Below are 16,780 nucleotides of genomic sequence, written 5' to 3' on the forward strand. Positions count from 1 at the left end.
TTGAATTTGAGTTTTTATTTAATTAGAAGGAACTAAATGCAAGTAGTGTTCTAAACCATGCACAAGTCAGAAAGTGGTTATATATATGCATGATGTTTAGATTGTTTTTTGGAAGACATGACCTCAAAATGTAGTCAGTGAGTATTGAACGTGGGTTACAGATTCAGAATCCATTGACAACTGTATAAAAGACTAAAATTTGTTTTTCAATTGGAAGTGGTGCATACATCCAACCAGTAGGCCAACCCCTTAGGAGTTTATGATGTTTAGATTGTTAATTAATAAATACTACTATACGATGTAGGGGGGGCCAAGAAAGCTTTTTATCGTGTGATTCAATATATGATGAATATAATAAGGACATGTAAGGATGATGAATAACATTGTATTAAATTTGGAAATTGCATTAATCTGAAGCACTAAATGTATACAAATGTAATTGATTTCATGGCATCTAAGACGCGATGTATACACTAGTTTCTAGATAGTGTATGTAGAGCCACTATGAAGGTTTATGAGAGAATTGGCCTAAGTATGTGTACTACACCTTTTACTCTGTGTTTTATGTGGTCAGGTTTAGGTGACATAGGGGTGGAGACTTGTATTTATATCTCATACAAGTTCTTTACAAAATACGCATCAGTGCACTAAACTTACATTTCCATTATTGGGTTTTCTTTTTTTTTTTTACGGCCAAAAAATGAATATATAGAAAAACGATCCCTAGCAAGACGCTAAGGGATGATTACAAAGGCATAGAAAGCCATGTGTTCTAATTTGAAACACAATGACTCCTATTTGTCAACCAACGAAAAGTAACTAGTCTAATTACATCAAATAAATTACTTCTACTACAAAACGAATCATGAAAAACAAGACCATTACGAAAACGCCACAAAGCCCATAAACTTGTCACCACCACCACAATGATCCGATTCTTTGAAGATACTTGTAACCGAACACCTTCCAACCAAGAAATAAAAGAATCCCATGAGTCTAACGGAGGAATACCACAATTGAGCCAAATAGGAATCTTACGCCAAATCTCTGTAGCAAAAATACACTCGAAGAAAATATGCTTGGACGTCTCTACCCCGTTATCACATGAAGGACAAACGACCGAATCAATATCTATCCCCTTAGCGGAAAGATTCCAACGAACAGGAAGACAATCGAGCCGAAAGCGCCAAAGAAAAACGTTAACTTTGCGATGCAAAAACTTAAACCATAAAGTGCTAGTAGTCGAAGACTGAGTTAGAAAACTATCCATATGAACTCTCGTATCTTTAGCAGTGAATGCGCCTTCGTTGTTGATCGAACACAGCCACGAATCAGATCTATTAGACAACGTAGGACAGCCTATCTCCTCAAGTAACAAAGACAGCAAACTTTCGGTCCTACCTCTCAGACGGTCCCTAGTCCACTCGAATGTCCACTCATTATTGTTGCGTTTATCAGCGATGGTATCAAAAGGGGACGAGTCTAGATGAAATAAACGACTAAATCTATCTTTCAAGGGGGTATTTCCAACCCATACATCGTACCAAAAACGAATGTTTCTACCATCACCTATGGACAAACGAAAAAAATCAGGAGGAACATTCTCTTCGGCAATGCAATTCGAACATGAATTAACAATATTTGACCACACTGTCGAAGTAGAAGATTTGGTGACTTCGAAAACATTACCATGAATAGACTTAATGATGGATACCCACATATCGTTCGGTTTGGTTAAATATCTCCATCTTCATTTAAAAATGAGAGCCAAGTTGAAAGCTTTGAGACTTCCAATGTTGAGACCTCCTTTATCAAAAGAAGCAAGGACTTTGTTCCATTTAATCCATGCCATCTTTTTATCTGTTTTGTTTCCTCCCCAAAAAAATCTAGCACGAATAGATTCAAGTTTCTTTAACACCGTTTCGGGACATTTGAATAACGACATAAAGTAAATGTCGAGACTACCCATAACCGATTTCACTAAAGTTAAGCGACCTCCCACAGAAATAAGATTAGCCTTCCACATCGATAATTTGGAGCTGAATTTCTCCACTAGAGAGTCCCAATTTGAAACTCGTTTCATGCTAGTACCAATAGGAACACCTAGATAAGTAGTAGGAAAAGTACCAGCGCGAGCTCCAACACTGTTAGCCATCGAAGCCACTTCTACATCATCCACCCCTATTCCGAAAACATGAGATTTAGAGACATTTAATCTTAGCCCGGAAACTCCATAAAAGATCTCTAAGATCATAACAATTCGTCTCATCTCTATAGCGTTCCAATCTGAAAAAATAATGACATCATCTGCATAAGTAAAGTGAGATAAATGAATGTTATCATTACCAACTTTGATGCCCCGGATGAGATTCGCTTCCATGGCATGATGAAAAGCGAGGTGAAGACCTTCCATGACTATTATAAATAAAAAAGGACTAAGAGGATCGCCTTGTCTCAAACCCCTCTTTAAACAAAATTCTTGGGTAGGACTTGTAGTGACCCGAACTTTTCCATGTTTATATATATTAATTGAGATTGATATTTACATGATTAAATGTTTCCAACATGTTAAGCAATCAAACTTGTTAAGACTTGATTAATTGAAATATGTTTCATATAGACAATTGACCACCCAAGTTGACCGGCGATTCACGAACGTTAAAACTTGTAAAAACGACTTGATGATATATATATGGATATACATATGGTTAACATGAGATTATGATAAGTAAGTATCTCCATAAGTATATTAACAATGAGTTATATACATATAAACAAGACTACTAACTTAAGGATTTCGAAACGAGACATATATGTAACGATTATCGTTGTAACGACATTTAAATGTATATATATCATATTAAGATATATTAATATATCATAATATCATGATAATATAATAATTTAACATCTCATTAGATATAATAAACAATGGGTTAACAACATTAATTGAGATCGTTAACTTAAAGGTTTCAAAACAACACTTACATGTAACGACTAACGATGACTTAACGACTCCGTTAAAATGTATATACATGTAGTGTATTTAGATGTATTAAAATACTTTTGGAAGACTTCAAGACATATATCAAAACACTCATACTTAACGAAAATGGTTACAGTTACTTTCCCATTCTTTTCTTTCATCAAGAATTCTAGTCGTATTCTTACCCGTATTATACACAGCTTCAAAACGTACTTACTATGGGTATATACCAATAGGAACTAGCATGGGATTCCACTCTTGATTATGTCATGTATGACTAATCAATTTTAACTTCTACCATGAGCTAGTCAACTAACTAGAACTCCTTTTAACCCCACTCACCACTCACCAATTAACACTCATCATTCACTCCATTTCACTTCCAAATCTCTTTCTAATTCTCTCTCAACACACCCACACTATTATGAACGTATTTTTCCAGTAGTTAATCATCATCTTCATCAAAAATCACTACAAGAATCAAGCTATAATCATCATAGGAAGAACACTTCAAGAATACTTCAAAAATCCCTTCAAGTTTACTAATTTACTTCCAAGCTTTCTAATCCATTCCAAGTAATCATCTAAGATCAAGAAACCTTTGTTATATACAGTAGGTTATCTTTCTTATTCAAGGTAATATTCATATTCAAACTTTGATTCAATTTCTATAACTATAAACTATCTTAATTCGAGCAAAAATCTTACTTGAACTTGTTTTTGTGTCATGATCCTACTTCAAGAACTTTCAAGCCATCCAAGATCCTTTGAAGCTAGATCATTTCTTGTCACTTCCAGTAGGTTTACCTACTAAACTTGAGGTAGTAATGATGTTCATAACATCATTCGATTCATATATATAAAACTATCTTATTCGAAGGTTTAAACTCGTAATCACTAGAACATAGTTTAGTTAATTCTAAACTTGTTCGCAAACAAAAGTTAATCCTTCTAACTTGACTTTTAAAATTAACTAAACACATGTTCTATATCTATATGATATGCTAACTTAATGATTTAAAACCTGGAAACACGAAAAACACCGTAAAACCGGATTTACGCCGTCGTAGTAACACCGCGGGCTGTTTTGGGTTAGTTAATTAAAAACTATGATAAACTTTGATTTAAAAGTTGTTATTCTGATAACATGATTTTTATTATGAACATGAAACTATATCCAAAAATTATGGTTAAACTCAAAGTGGAAGTATGTTTTCTAAAATGGTCATCTAGACGTCGTTCTTTCGACTGAAATGACTACCTTTACAAAAACGACTTGTAACTTATTTTTCCGACTATAAACCTATAATTTTTCTGTTTAGATTCATAAAATACAGTTCAATATGAAACCATAGCAATTTGATTCATTCAAAACGGATTTAAAATGAAGAAGTTATTGGTAAAACAAGATTGGATAATTTTTCTCATTTTAGCTACGTGAAAATTGGTAACAAATCTATTCCAACCATAACTTAATCAACTTGTATTGTATATTATGTAATCTTGAGATACCATAGACACGTATACAATGTTTCGACCTATCATGTCGACACATCTATATATATTTCGGAACAACCATAGACACTCTATATGTGAATGTTGGAGTTAGCTATACAGGGTTGAGGTTGATTCCAAAATATATATAGTTTGAGTTGTGATCAATACTGAGATACGTATACACTGGGTCGTGGATTGATTCAAGATAATATTTATTGATTTATTTCTGTACATCTAACTGTGGACAACTAGTTGTAGGTTACTAACGAGGACAGCTGACTTAATAAACTTAAAACATCAAAATATATTAAAAGTGTTGTAAATATATTTTGAACATACTTTAATATATATGTATATATTGTTATAGGTTCGTGAATCAACAGTGGCCAAGTCTTACTTCTCGACGAAGTAAAAATCTGTGAAAGTGAGTTATAGTCCCACTTTTAAAATCTAATATTTTTGGGATGAGAATACATGCAGGTTTTATAAATGATTTACAAAGTAGACACAAGTACGTGAAACTACATTCTATGGTTGAATTATCGAAATCGAATATGCCCCTTTTTATTAAGTCTGGTAATCTAAGAATTAGGGAACAGACACCCTAATTGACGCGAATCCTAAAGATAGATCTATTGGGCTTAACAAACCCCATCCAAAGTACCGGATGCTTTAGTACTTCGAAATTTATATCATATCCGAAGGGTGTCCCGGAATGATGGGGATATTCTTATATATGCATCTTGTTAATGTCGGTTACCAGGTGTTCACCATATGAATGATTTTTATCTCTATGTATGGGATGTGTATTGAAATATGAAATCTTGTGGTCTATTATTATGATTTGATATATATAGGTTAAACCTATAACTCACCAACATTTTTGTTGACGTTTTAAAGCATGTTTATTCTCAGGTGATTATTAAGAGCTTCCGCTGTCGCATACTTAAATAAGGACGAGATTTGGAGTCCATGCTTGTATGATATTGTGTAAAAACTGCATTCAAGAAACTTATTTTGTTGTAACATATTTGTATTGTAAACCATTATGTAATGGTCGTGTGTAAACAGGATATTTTAGATTATCATTATTTGATAATCTACGTAAAACTTTTAAACCTTTATTGATGAAATAAAGGTTATGGTTTGTTTTAAAATGAATGCAGTCTTTGAAAAACGTCTCATATAGAGGTCAAAACCTCGCAACGAAATCAATTAATATGGAACGTTTTTAATCAATAAGAACGGGACATTTCAGTTGGTATCAGAGCGTTGGTCTTAGAGAACCAGAATTTTGCATTAGTGTGTCTTATGTAGTTTGTTAGGATGCATTAGTGAGTCTGGACTTCGACCGAGTTTACTTGAAAAATGATTGCTTAACAAATTTTGTTGGAAACTATATATTTTTAACATGTGAATATTATGTGATATATTAATCTCTTAACGCGTTTGATATTATGTGATAGATGTCTACCTCTAGAACAAGTCCCATTGACTCACCTAATAATAATGAAGAGTCAAATGTAAATTGGAATGATTCGTGGACTGATTCACAAGTTCCCGAAGAGGAACCGGAAGAAGAGTCGGAACCAGAAGAAGAATCGGAATCGAAAGAAGAATCGGAACCGGATGAAGAAATAGAACCGGTGGGGGAAATAATAAAACGGTTAAGTAAAAGAAAATCCTCAACCAACCGACCAAGGTTAATTATGGTCAATGGTGTTTCCGCTAAGGAAGCAAAATATTGGGAGGATTACCAATTCTCCGATGAATCGGATTCCGACGAGAATTCCGATGATGTTATAGAAATTACCCCAACTGAATTTAAAAAGGCAAAAGAAAATAATAAGGGAAAGGGCATAAAAATAGAGAAATCTAATTCCAACCCCGATGAACTTTATATGTATCGTCAACCCCCGAAGTCCTTAAGTTGTAACAATGACCCGGGAACCTCTAAACCACCAGGTTTTTCTAAACCAATGTGGAAAATAACGGCTCGTATTAGGGGAACATCATATATCCCTAGAAACTTGGGAAAACGAACCAAAACCAAAGAAGAAGAAACAAGCGAGTCGGAATAAGATAGTTGTATTCGTGTGGTGTAATATATGTAATATAGTGTGCTTATGCTTTATGATATATGTAAAAATTGCTTGTATTAATAAGTATTTTTTTATGAATCTAACTCTTGTCTATTTTACAGTATAAAAACACAAAATGGATAGACAACCCAATATTTTAAGAGACCTACCCGGAGACATGATTGATGAAATCTTGTCTAGAGTCGGTCAGAATTCCTCGGCACAACTATTTAAGGCGAGATCAGTTTGTAAGACATTCGAAGAACGTTCCAAGAATGATTTGGTTTATAAAAGGCTTTCGTTCGGAAGATGGGGGATATCACATTGGGAAATCCATAAGTTACGATGTGTTTACTTTGACGCATATATTGCGGGGAACCCAAATGCTATTTTACGCAACGGATTAAGAAATTATTTTGACTCAGTATATCCAAATATAGGACTTCGTGATTTAGAAAAAGCCGCTAACATGCAACATAAAGAAGCATGTTATGCTTACGGGTTAGTAATGTTCGCTTCTCACCAAAGTGAGAACAAGAACATCGGGCTACAACTATTAAACAAAACATTCCCTCAAGTGACGGAGTCGGTAATTGGGGTAAGAAATGAGGTTTTTAGGTTATTACGAGACTGTTGGTCATTACGTAACCCTCGTCCCTTTGATGACGTTACAACACGCTGTCTTATCAACGGCCATAACGGTTATGTTGCACAAGACCAAGGATGGGAAGTAGTCCTAGTAAAACCAGAATGCATGACTTGTTTCTGGACGTATGAATTACGTGTCTTTATTGCCTTTGCTGAACGACTTGTGTACTAGCTAGAATTGTCTTCACAACTATCTTGTATCAAAGTTATTGTGTGCTATATTTCATGCTTTATGTAAAATAAGCGGTATTGTAAGTTTGTAAAATATTGTATAAAAGTTTGAACGCGAAATATTATTATAATCAGTTTTTCATATAGAATTGTAGTAGTTGAATTGTATATTAGCTACTAAGTATGAACTTAACGGGTAGGTACTACCCGAATTTAAACTTATAAAACGCTAATATGAAGAAAAAGCTTTTATAAATGAGTTCATATTATGCTACGAAATACTATTAACTACTCTTAATATTCTGTATGATTAACTTGTTCCATTTAACTATTTTGAAGGAAATGGCACCGACTACTCGACACACTGTGAATATGAATGAAGAGGAATTCCGTACTTTTCTAGCTTCAAACATAGCTGCAGTACAGGCTGCGCTATATACCAACAATAACCTTGGATCTGGCAGTACAGGAAATCGTGTAGGATGCACCTACAAAGAATTCACTGCCTGCAAACCTTTGGAATTTGATGGAACCGAAGGACCGATCGGATTGAAACGGTGGACCGAGAAGGTCGAATCGGTGTTTGCCATAAGTAAGTGTACTGAAGAGGACAAAGTGAAGTACGCTACGCATACCTTTACAGGTTCTGCGTTAACATGGTGGAATACCTATCTAGAGCAAGTGGGACAAGATGATGCGTACGCACTACCGTGGTCAGCATTCAAGCACTTGATGAACGAGAAGTACCGTCCCAGAACCGAGGTCAATAAGCTCAAGACAGAACTTAGAGGGTTACGAACCCAAGGATTTGATATTACCACGTATGAAAGACGATTCATAGAATTGTGCCTATTGTGTCCGGGAGCATTCGAAGATGAGGAAGAGAAGATCGACGCGTTTGTGAAAGGATTACCAGAAAGAATCCAAGAAGATATAAGTTCACACGAGCCCGCCTCCATACAACAGGCATGTAGAATGGCTCACAAACTAGTGAACCAGATTGAAGAAAGAATTAAAGAACAGACTGCTGAAGAGGCCAATGTGAAGCAAGTCAAAAGAAAGTGGGAGGAAAACGGTGATAAGAATCACCAATACAATAACAACAGCAATTATAACAATAATCGCAACAACTATCCTAACAATCGCAACATCAATCGCAACTACAACAAACGGCCCAACAACAACAACAACAACAACAACAGCAACCACAACAATCATCTTAACAACAATAATAACCGCAACAACAACAACAATCAGAAGCAGCTATGCCAAAGGTGTGAAAAGAATCACTCGGGGTTCTGCACCAAATTTTGCAACAAGTGTAAAAGAAATGGTCATAGCGCGGCGAAGTGTGAGGTCTACGGACCAGGGGTTAATAGAACGAAAGGAACAAATGGTGTCGGAACGAGTAATGGTGGAGCAAGTAGTGTCGGAGCAAGTTATGCCAATGTAGTTTGTTATAAATGTGGAAAACCGGGCCACATTATTAGAAATTGCCCGAACCAGGAGAACACGAATGGACAAGGCCGTGGAAGAGTTTTCAATATTAATGCGGCAGAGGCACAGGAAGACCCGGAGCTTGTTACGGGTACGTTTCTTATTGACAATAAATCTGCTTACGTTTTATTTGATTCGGGTGCGGATAGAAGCTATATGAGTAGAGATTTTTGTGCTAAATTAAGTTGTCCATTGACGCCTTTGGATAGTAAATTTTTACTCGAATTAGCAAATGGTAAATTAATTTCAGCAGATAATATATGTCGGAATCGAGAAATTAAACTGGTTAGCGAAACATTTAAGATTGATTTGATACCAGTAGAGTTAGGGAGTTTTGATGTGATAATCGGTATGGACTGGTTGAAAGAAGTGAAAGCGGAGATCGTTTGTTACAAAAATGCAATTCGCATTATACGAGAAAAAGGAAAACCCTTAATGGTGTACGGAGAAAAGGGCAACACGAAGCTACATCTTATTAGTAATTTGAAGGCACAAAAACTAATAAGAAAAGGTTGCTATGCTGTTCTAGCACACGTCGAGAAAGTACAAACTGAAGAAAAGAGCATCAATGATGTTCCCATTGCAAAAGAATTTCCCGATGTATTTCCGAAAGAATTACCGGGATTACCCCCACAGCGATCCGTTGAATTTCAAATAGATCTTGTACCAGGAGCTGCACCAATAGCTCGTGTTCCTTACAGACTCGCACCCAGCGAGATGAAAGAACTGCAAAGCCAATTACAAGAACTTTTAGAGCGTGGTTTCATTCGACCAAGCACATCACCGTGGGGAGCTCCTGTTTTGTTTGTTAAGAAGAAAGATGGTACATTCAGGTTGTGTATCGACTACCGAGAGTTGAACAAACTTACCATCAAGAACCGCTACCCACTACCGAGAATCGACGACTTATTTGATCAACTACAAGGCTCGTCTGTTTATTCAAAGATTGACTTACGTTCCGGGTATCATCAAATGCGGGTGAAAGAAGATGATATTCCAAAGACTGCTTTCAGAACACGTTACGGTCATTACGAGTTTATGGTCATGCCGTTTGGTTTAACTAATGCACCAGCTGTGTTCATGGACCTTATGAACCGAGTGTGTGGACCATACCTTGACAAGTTTGTCATTGTTTTCATTGATGACATACTTATTTACTCAAAGAATGACCAAGAACACGGTGAACATTTGAGAAAGGTGTTAGAAGTATTGAGGAAGGAAGAATTGTACACTAAGTTTTCAAAGTGTGCATTTTGGTTGGAAGAAGTTCAATTCCTCGGTCACATAGTGAACAAAGAAGGTATTAAGGTGGATCCGGCAAAGATAGAAACTGTTGAAAAGTGGGAAACCCCGAAAACTCCGAAACACATACGCCAGTTTTTAGGACTAGCTGGTTACTACAGAAGGTTCATCCAAGACTTTTCCAGAATAGCAAAACCCTTGACTGCATTAACGCATAAAGGGAAGAAATTTGAATGGAATGATGAACAAGAGAAAGCGTTTCAGTTATTGAAGAAAAAGCTAACTACGGCACCTATATTGTCATTGCCAGAAGGGAATGATGATTTTGTGATTTATTGTGACGCATCAAAGCAAGGTCTCGGTTGTGTATTAATGCAACGAACGAAGGTGATTGCTTATGCGTCTAGACAATTGAAGATTCACGAACAAAATTATACGACGCATGATTTGGAATTAGGCGCGGTTGTTTTTGCATTAAAGACTTGGAGGCACTACTTATATGGGGTCAAAAGTATTATATATACCGACCACAAAAGTCTTCAACACATATTTAATCAGAAACAACTGAATATGAGGCAGCGTAGGTGGATTGAATTATTGAATGATTACGATTTTGAGATTCGTTACCACCTGGGAAAGGCAAATGTGGTAGCCGATGCCTTGAGCAGGAAGGACAGAGAACCCATTCGAGTAAAATCTATGAATATAATGATTCATAATAACCTTACTACTCAAATAAAGGAGGCGCAATAAGGAGTTTTAAAAGAAGGAAATTTAAAGGATGAAATACCCAAAGGATCGGAGAAGCATCTTAATATTCGGGAAGACGGAACCCGGTATAGGGCTGAAAGGATTTGGGTACCAAGATTTGGAGATATGAGAGAAATGGTACTTAGAGAAGCTCATAAAACCAGATACTCAATACATCCTGGAACGGGGAAGATGTACAAGGATCTCAAGAAACATTTTTGGTGGCCGGGTATGAAAGCCGATGTTGCTAAATATGTAGGAGAATGTTTGACGTGTTCTAAGGTCAAAGCTGAGCATCAGAAACCATCAGGTCTACTTCAACAACCCGAAATCCCAGAATGGAAATGGGAAAACATTACCATGGATTTCATCACTAAATTGCCAAGGACTGCAGGTGGTTTTGATACTATTTGGGTAATAGTTGATCGTCTCACCAAATCAGCACACTTTCTGCCAATAAGAGAAGATGACAAGATGGAGAAGTTAGCACGACTGTATTTGAAGGAAGTCGTCTCCAGACATGGAATACCAATCTCTATTATCTCTGATAGGGATGGCAGATTTATTTCAAGATTCTGGCAGACATTACAGCAAGCATTAGGAACTCGTCTAGACATGAGTACTGCCTATCATCCACAAACTGATGGGCAGAGCGAAAGGACGATACAAACGCTTGAAGACATGCTACGAGCATGTGTTATTGATTTCGGAAACAGTTGGGATCGACATCTACCGTTAGCAGAATTTTCCTACAACAACAGCTACCATTCAAGCATTGAGATGGCGCCGTTTGAAGCACTTTATGGTAGAAAGTGCAGGTCTCCGATTTGTTGGAGTGAAGTGGGGGATAGACAGATTACAGGTCCGGAGATTATACAAGAAACTACCGAGAAGATCATCCAAATTCAACAACGGTTGAAAACCGCCCAAAGTCGACAAAAGAGCTACGCTGACATTAAAAGAAAAGATATAGAATTTGAAATTGGAGAGATGGTCATGCTTAAAGTTGCACCTTGGAAAGGCGTTGTTCGATTTGGTAAACGAGGGAAATTAAATCCAAGGTATATTGGACCATTCAAGATTATTGATCGTGTCGGACCAGTAGCTTACCGACTTGAGTTACCTCAACAACTCGCGGCTGTACATAACACTTTCCACGTCTCGAATTTGAAGAAATGTTTTGCTAAAGAAGATCTCACTATTCCGTTAGATGAAATCCAAATCAATGAAAAACTCCAATTCATCGAAGAACCCGTCGAAATAATGGATCGTGAGGTTAAAAGACTTAAGCAAAACAAGATACCAATTGTTAAGGTTCGATGGAATGCTCGTAGAGGACCCGAGTTCACCTGGGAGCGTGAAGATCAGATGAAGAAGAAATACCCGCATCTATTTCCAGAAGATTAGTCAACACCTTCAACAGCTTAAAATTTCGGGACGAAATTTATTTAACGGGTAGGTACTGTAGTGACCCGAACTTTTCCATGTTTATATATATTAATTGAGATTGATATTTACATGATTAAATGTTTCCAACATGTTAAGCAATCAAACTTGTTAAGACTTGATTAATTGAAATATGTTTCATATAGACAATTGACCACCCAAGTTGACCGGCGATTCACGAACGTTAAAACTTGTAAAAACGACTTGATGATATATATATGGATATACATATGGTTAACATGAGATTATGATAAGTAAGTATCTCCATAAGTATATTAACAATGAGTTATATACATATAAACAAGACTACTAACTTAAGGATTTCGAAACGAGACATATATGTAACGATTATCGTTGTAACGACATTTAAATGTATATATATCATATTAAGATATATTAATATATCATAATATCATGATAATATAATAATTTAACATCTCATTAGATATAATAAACAATGGGTTAACAACATTAATTGAGATCGTTAACTTAAAGGTTTCAAAACAACACTTACATGTAACGACTAACGATGACTTAACGACTCCGTTAAAATGTATATACATGTAGTGTATTTAGATGTATTAAAATACTTTTGGAAGACTTCAAGACATATATCAAAACACTCATACTTAACGAAAATGGTTACAGTTACTTTCCCATTCTTTTCTTTCATCAAGAATTCTAGTCGTATTCTTACCCGTATTATACACAGCTTCAAAACGTACTTACTATGGGTATATACCAATAGGAACTAGCATGGGATTCCACTCTTGATTATGTCATGTATGACTAATCAATTTTAACTTCTACCATGAGCTAGTCAACTAACTAGAACTCCTTTTAACCCCACTCACCACTCACCAATTAACACTCATCATTCACTCCATTTCACTTCCAAATCTCTTTCTAATTCTCTCTCAACACACCCACACTATTATGAACGTATTTTTCCAGTAGTTAATCATCATCTTCATCAAAAATCACTACAAGAATCAAGCTATAATCATCATAGGAAGAACACTTCAAGAATACTTCAAAAATCCCTTCAAGTTTACTAATTTACTTCCAAGCTTTCTAATCCATTCCAAGTAATCATCTAAGATCAAGAAACCTTTGTTATATACAGTAGGTTATCTTTCTTATTCAAGGTAATATTCATATTCAAACTTTGATTCAATTTCTATAACTATAAACTATCTTAATTCGAGCAAAAATCTTACTTGAACTTGTTTTTGTGTCATGATCCTACTTCAAGAACTTTCAAGCCATCCAAGATCCTTTGAAGCTAGATCATTTCTTGTCACTTCCAGTAGGTTTACCTACTAAACTTGAGGTAGTAATGATGTTCATAACATCATTCGATTCATATATATAAAACTATCTTATTCGAAGGTTTAAACTCGTAATCACTAGAACATAGTTTAGTTAATTCTAAACTTGTTCGCAAACAAAAGTTAATCCTTCTAACTTGACTTTTAAAATTAACTAAACACATGTTCTATATCTATATGATATGCTAACTTAATGATTTAAAACCTGGAAACACGAAAAACACCGTAAAACCGGATTTACGCCGTCGTAGTAACACCGCGGGCTGTTTTGGGTTAGTTAATTAAAAACTATGATAAACTTTGATTTAAAAGTTGTTATTCTGAGAACATGATTTTTATTATGAACATGAAACTATATCCAAAAATTATGGTTAAACTCAAAGTGGAAGTATGTTTTCTAAAATGGTCATCTAGACGTCGTTCTTTCGACTGAAATGACTACCTTTACAAAAATGACTTGTAACTTATTTTTCCGACTATAAACCTATACTTTTTCTGTTTAGATTCATAAAATACAGTTCAATATGAAACCATAGCAATTTGATTCATTCAAAACGGATTTAAAATAAAGAAGTTATTGGTAAAACAAGATTGGATAATTTTTCTCATTTTAGCTACGTGAAAATTGGTAACAAATCTATTCCAACCATAACTTAATCAACTTGTATTGTATATTATGTAATCTTGAGATACCATAGACACGTATACAATGTTTCGACCTATCATGTCGACACATCTATATATATTTCGGAACAACCATAGACACTCTATATGTGAATGTTGGAGTTAGCTATACAGGGTTGAGGTTGATTCCAAAATATATATAGTTTGAGTTGTGATCAATACTGAGATACGTATACACTGGGTCGTGGATTGATTCAAGATAATATTTATTGATTTATTTCTGTACATCTAACTGTGGACAACTAGTTGTAGGTTACTAACGAGGACAGCTGACTTAATAAACTTAAAACATCAAAATATATTAAAAGTGTTGTAAATATATTTTGAACATACTTTAATATATGTGTATATATTGTTATAGGTTCGTGAATCAACAGTGGCCAAGTCTTACTTCTCGACGAAGTAAAAATCTGTGAAAGTGAGTTATAGTCCCACTTTTAAAATCTAATATTTTTGGGATGAGAATACATGCAGGTTTTATAAATGATTTACAAAGTAGACACAAGTACGTGAAACTACATTCTATGGTTGAATTATCGAAATCGAATATGCCCCTTTTTATTAAGTCTGGTAATCTAAGAATTAGGGAACAGACACCCTAATTGACGCGAATCCTAAAGATAGATCTATTGGGCTTAACAAACCCCATCCAAAGTACCGGATGCTTTAGTACTTCGAAATTTATATCATATCCGAAGGGTGTCCCGGAATGATGGGGATATTCTTATATATGCATCTTGTTAATGTCGGTTACCAGGTGTTCACCATATGAATGATTTTTATCTCTATGTATGGGATGTGTATTGAAATATGAAATCTTGTGGTCTATTATTATGATTTGATATATATAGGTTAAACCTATAACTCACCAACATTTTTGTTGACGTTTTAAAGCATGTTTATTCTCAGGTGATTATTAAGAGCTTCCGTTGTCGCATACTTAAATAAGGACGAGATTTGGAGTCCATGCTTGTATGATATTGTGTAAAAACTGCATTCAAGAAACTTATTTTGTTGTAACATATTTGTATTGTAAACCATTATGTAATGGTCGTGTGTAAACAGGATATTTTAGATTATCATTATTTGATAATCTACGTAAAACTTTTAAACCTTTATTGATGAAATAAAGGTTATGGTTTGTTTTAAAATGAATGCAGTCTTTGAAAAACGTCTCATATAGAGGTCAAAACCTCGCAACGAAATCAATTAATATGGAACGTTTTTAATCAATAAGAACGGGACATTTCAGGACTACCATTAACAAGAACAGAAGTTTTTGCTGAAAATAAACACCCTTTAATCCAAGAACACCATTTCGAACTAAAACCCAACGAGGACAACATAAATAAAAGATACTCCCAGTTTACCGAGTCATACGCCTTCTCAAAGTCAACTTTAAACAGAAGCATCTTCTTATTATTATTCTTGTACCAAGAAACAATCTCGCTGAGCATAAGCGGGCTATCCAAAATCTGGCGTCCGGCTATAAAAGCGGACTGAACCGGACTAATAATCTTATCAATGACACCTTGCAATCTATTAGTCAAGATTTTGGTAACAGTCTTATAAAAACAGCTCACCAAAGAAATAGGACGAAAATCCTTGATGAGAATGGGATTACAAACTTTCAGGATTAAAGAGAAAAACGCCGAATTTACACCTTTAGGCATCTTGCAAGAAAGAAAAAAATCTTTGACATCCCTACAAAAATCAAAATTCAGAATATCCCAAAAGTGTTTTAAAAAACGAAAGGAGATATCGTCGGGTCCGGGAGCTTCCGAACTCCCGCAACTCCACACCGCGTTTTTAATCTCGGCCTCCTCGACATCAGCATCCAGGAAGGATCGATCAGCTTCTGAGAGTATGACCTTTGGCCTAATATTACCAAAACCGAATTCAGCCTCTGAAGCTTCGAATTTGGATTTAAAATACTCAAAGAAGCTAGTTTTGATGTCATCAGGGTTGTCAATCCAAACCCCGTCAATTAATAGGCCTTGTATGTGTTGAACACGTCGTTTCCTTTTCAGAGAACCATGAAAAAACTTCGAATTTTCGTCCCCCTCTACATCCCACTTAACATTCGCTTTTTGTCTAATATCCAAATCGACAATTTTAGCTAGATTATCCTTTTCAGCCGCTAAAGAATTTCGTTCCTCCACATGCTCGATCCTTGCGGAACCATTATCAATCATAATATCAAGAAATTCAATCTTTTCATTTAACTCTTTTAAACGATCTGCTTCTACTGAACGGGAAGAGTGAATCTAACTTTTCAAATGAAATTTATGAATACGGAATTTAGCAACAATATCTAAATTTTTATTGATATTAATCACATCCCAAGCTTTATTAACTGTATCAACAAAATCACTCCGTTCTAACCAAGAATCGAAGATTTTAAAATAAGTCGGGCCGAAGTCAACTTTATCTTGGTGTAAGTAGAG

The 16,780-nt window shown here is 35.4% G+C and overlaps 1 protein-coding gene across 1 annotated transcript; it reads right to left on the reverse strand.

The window, feature by feature from the left end:
- Nucleotides 1–772: 772 nt before the first annotated feature.
- On the reverse strand, nt 773–1,720 carry LOC139888520 (uncharacterized). Its single transcript, XM_071871526.1, has one exon. The coding sequence runs from the start codon at nt 1,718–1,720 to the stop codon at nt 773–775; it is 948 nt and encodes a 315-aa protein (XP_071727627.1).
- Between the last annotated feature and the right edge of the window lie 15,060 nt (nt 1,721–16,780).

The sequence above is a fragment of the Rutidosis leptorrhynchoides genome, chromosome 1 (assembly GCF_046630445.1).
Source record: "Rutidosis leptorrhynchoides isolate AG116_Rl617_1_P2 chromosome 1, CSIRO_AGI_Rlap_v1, whole genome shotgun sequence".
In the NCBI taxonomy this organism is placed as follows: Eukaryota; Viridiplantae; Streptophyta; class Magnoliopsida; order Asterales; family Asteraceae; genus Rutidosis; species Rutidosis leptorrhynchoides.

Coding starts and splice junctions, on each gene's coding strand:
- LOC139888520 (XM_071871526.1), bottom strand. CDS start 1,720: ATGTGGGTATCCATCATTAAGTCTATTCATGGTAATGTTTTCGAAGTC.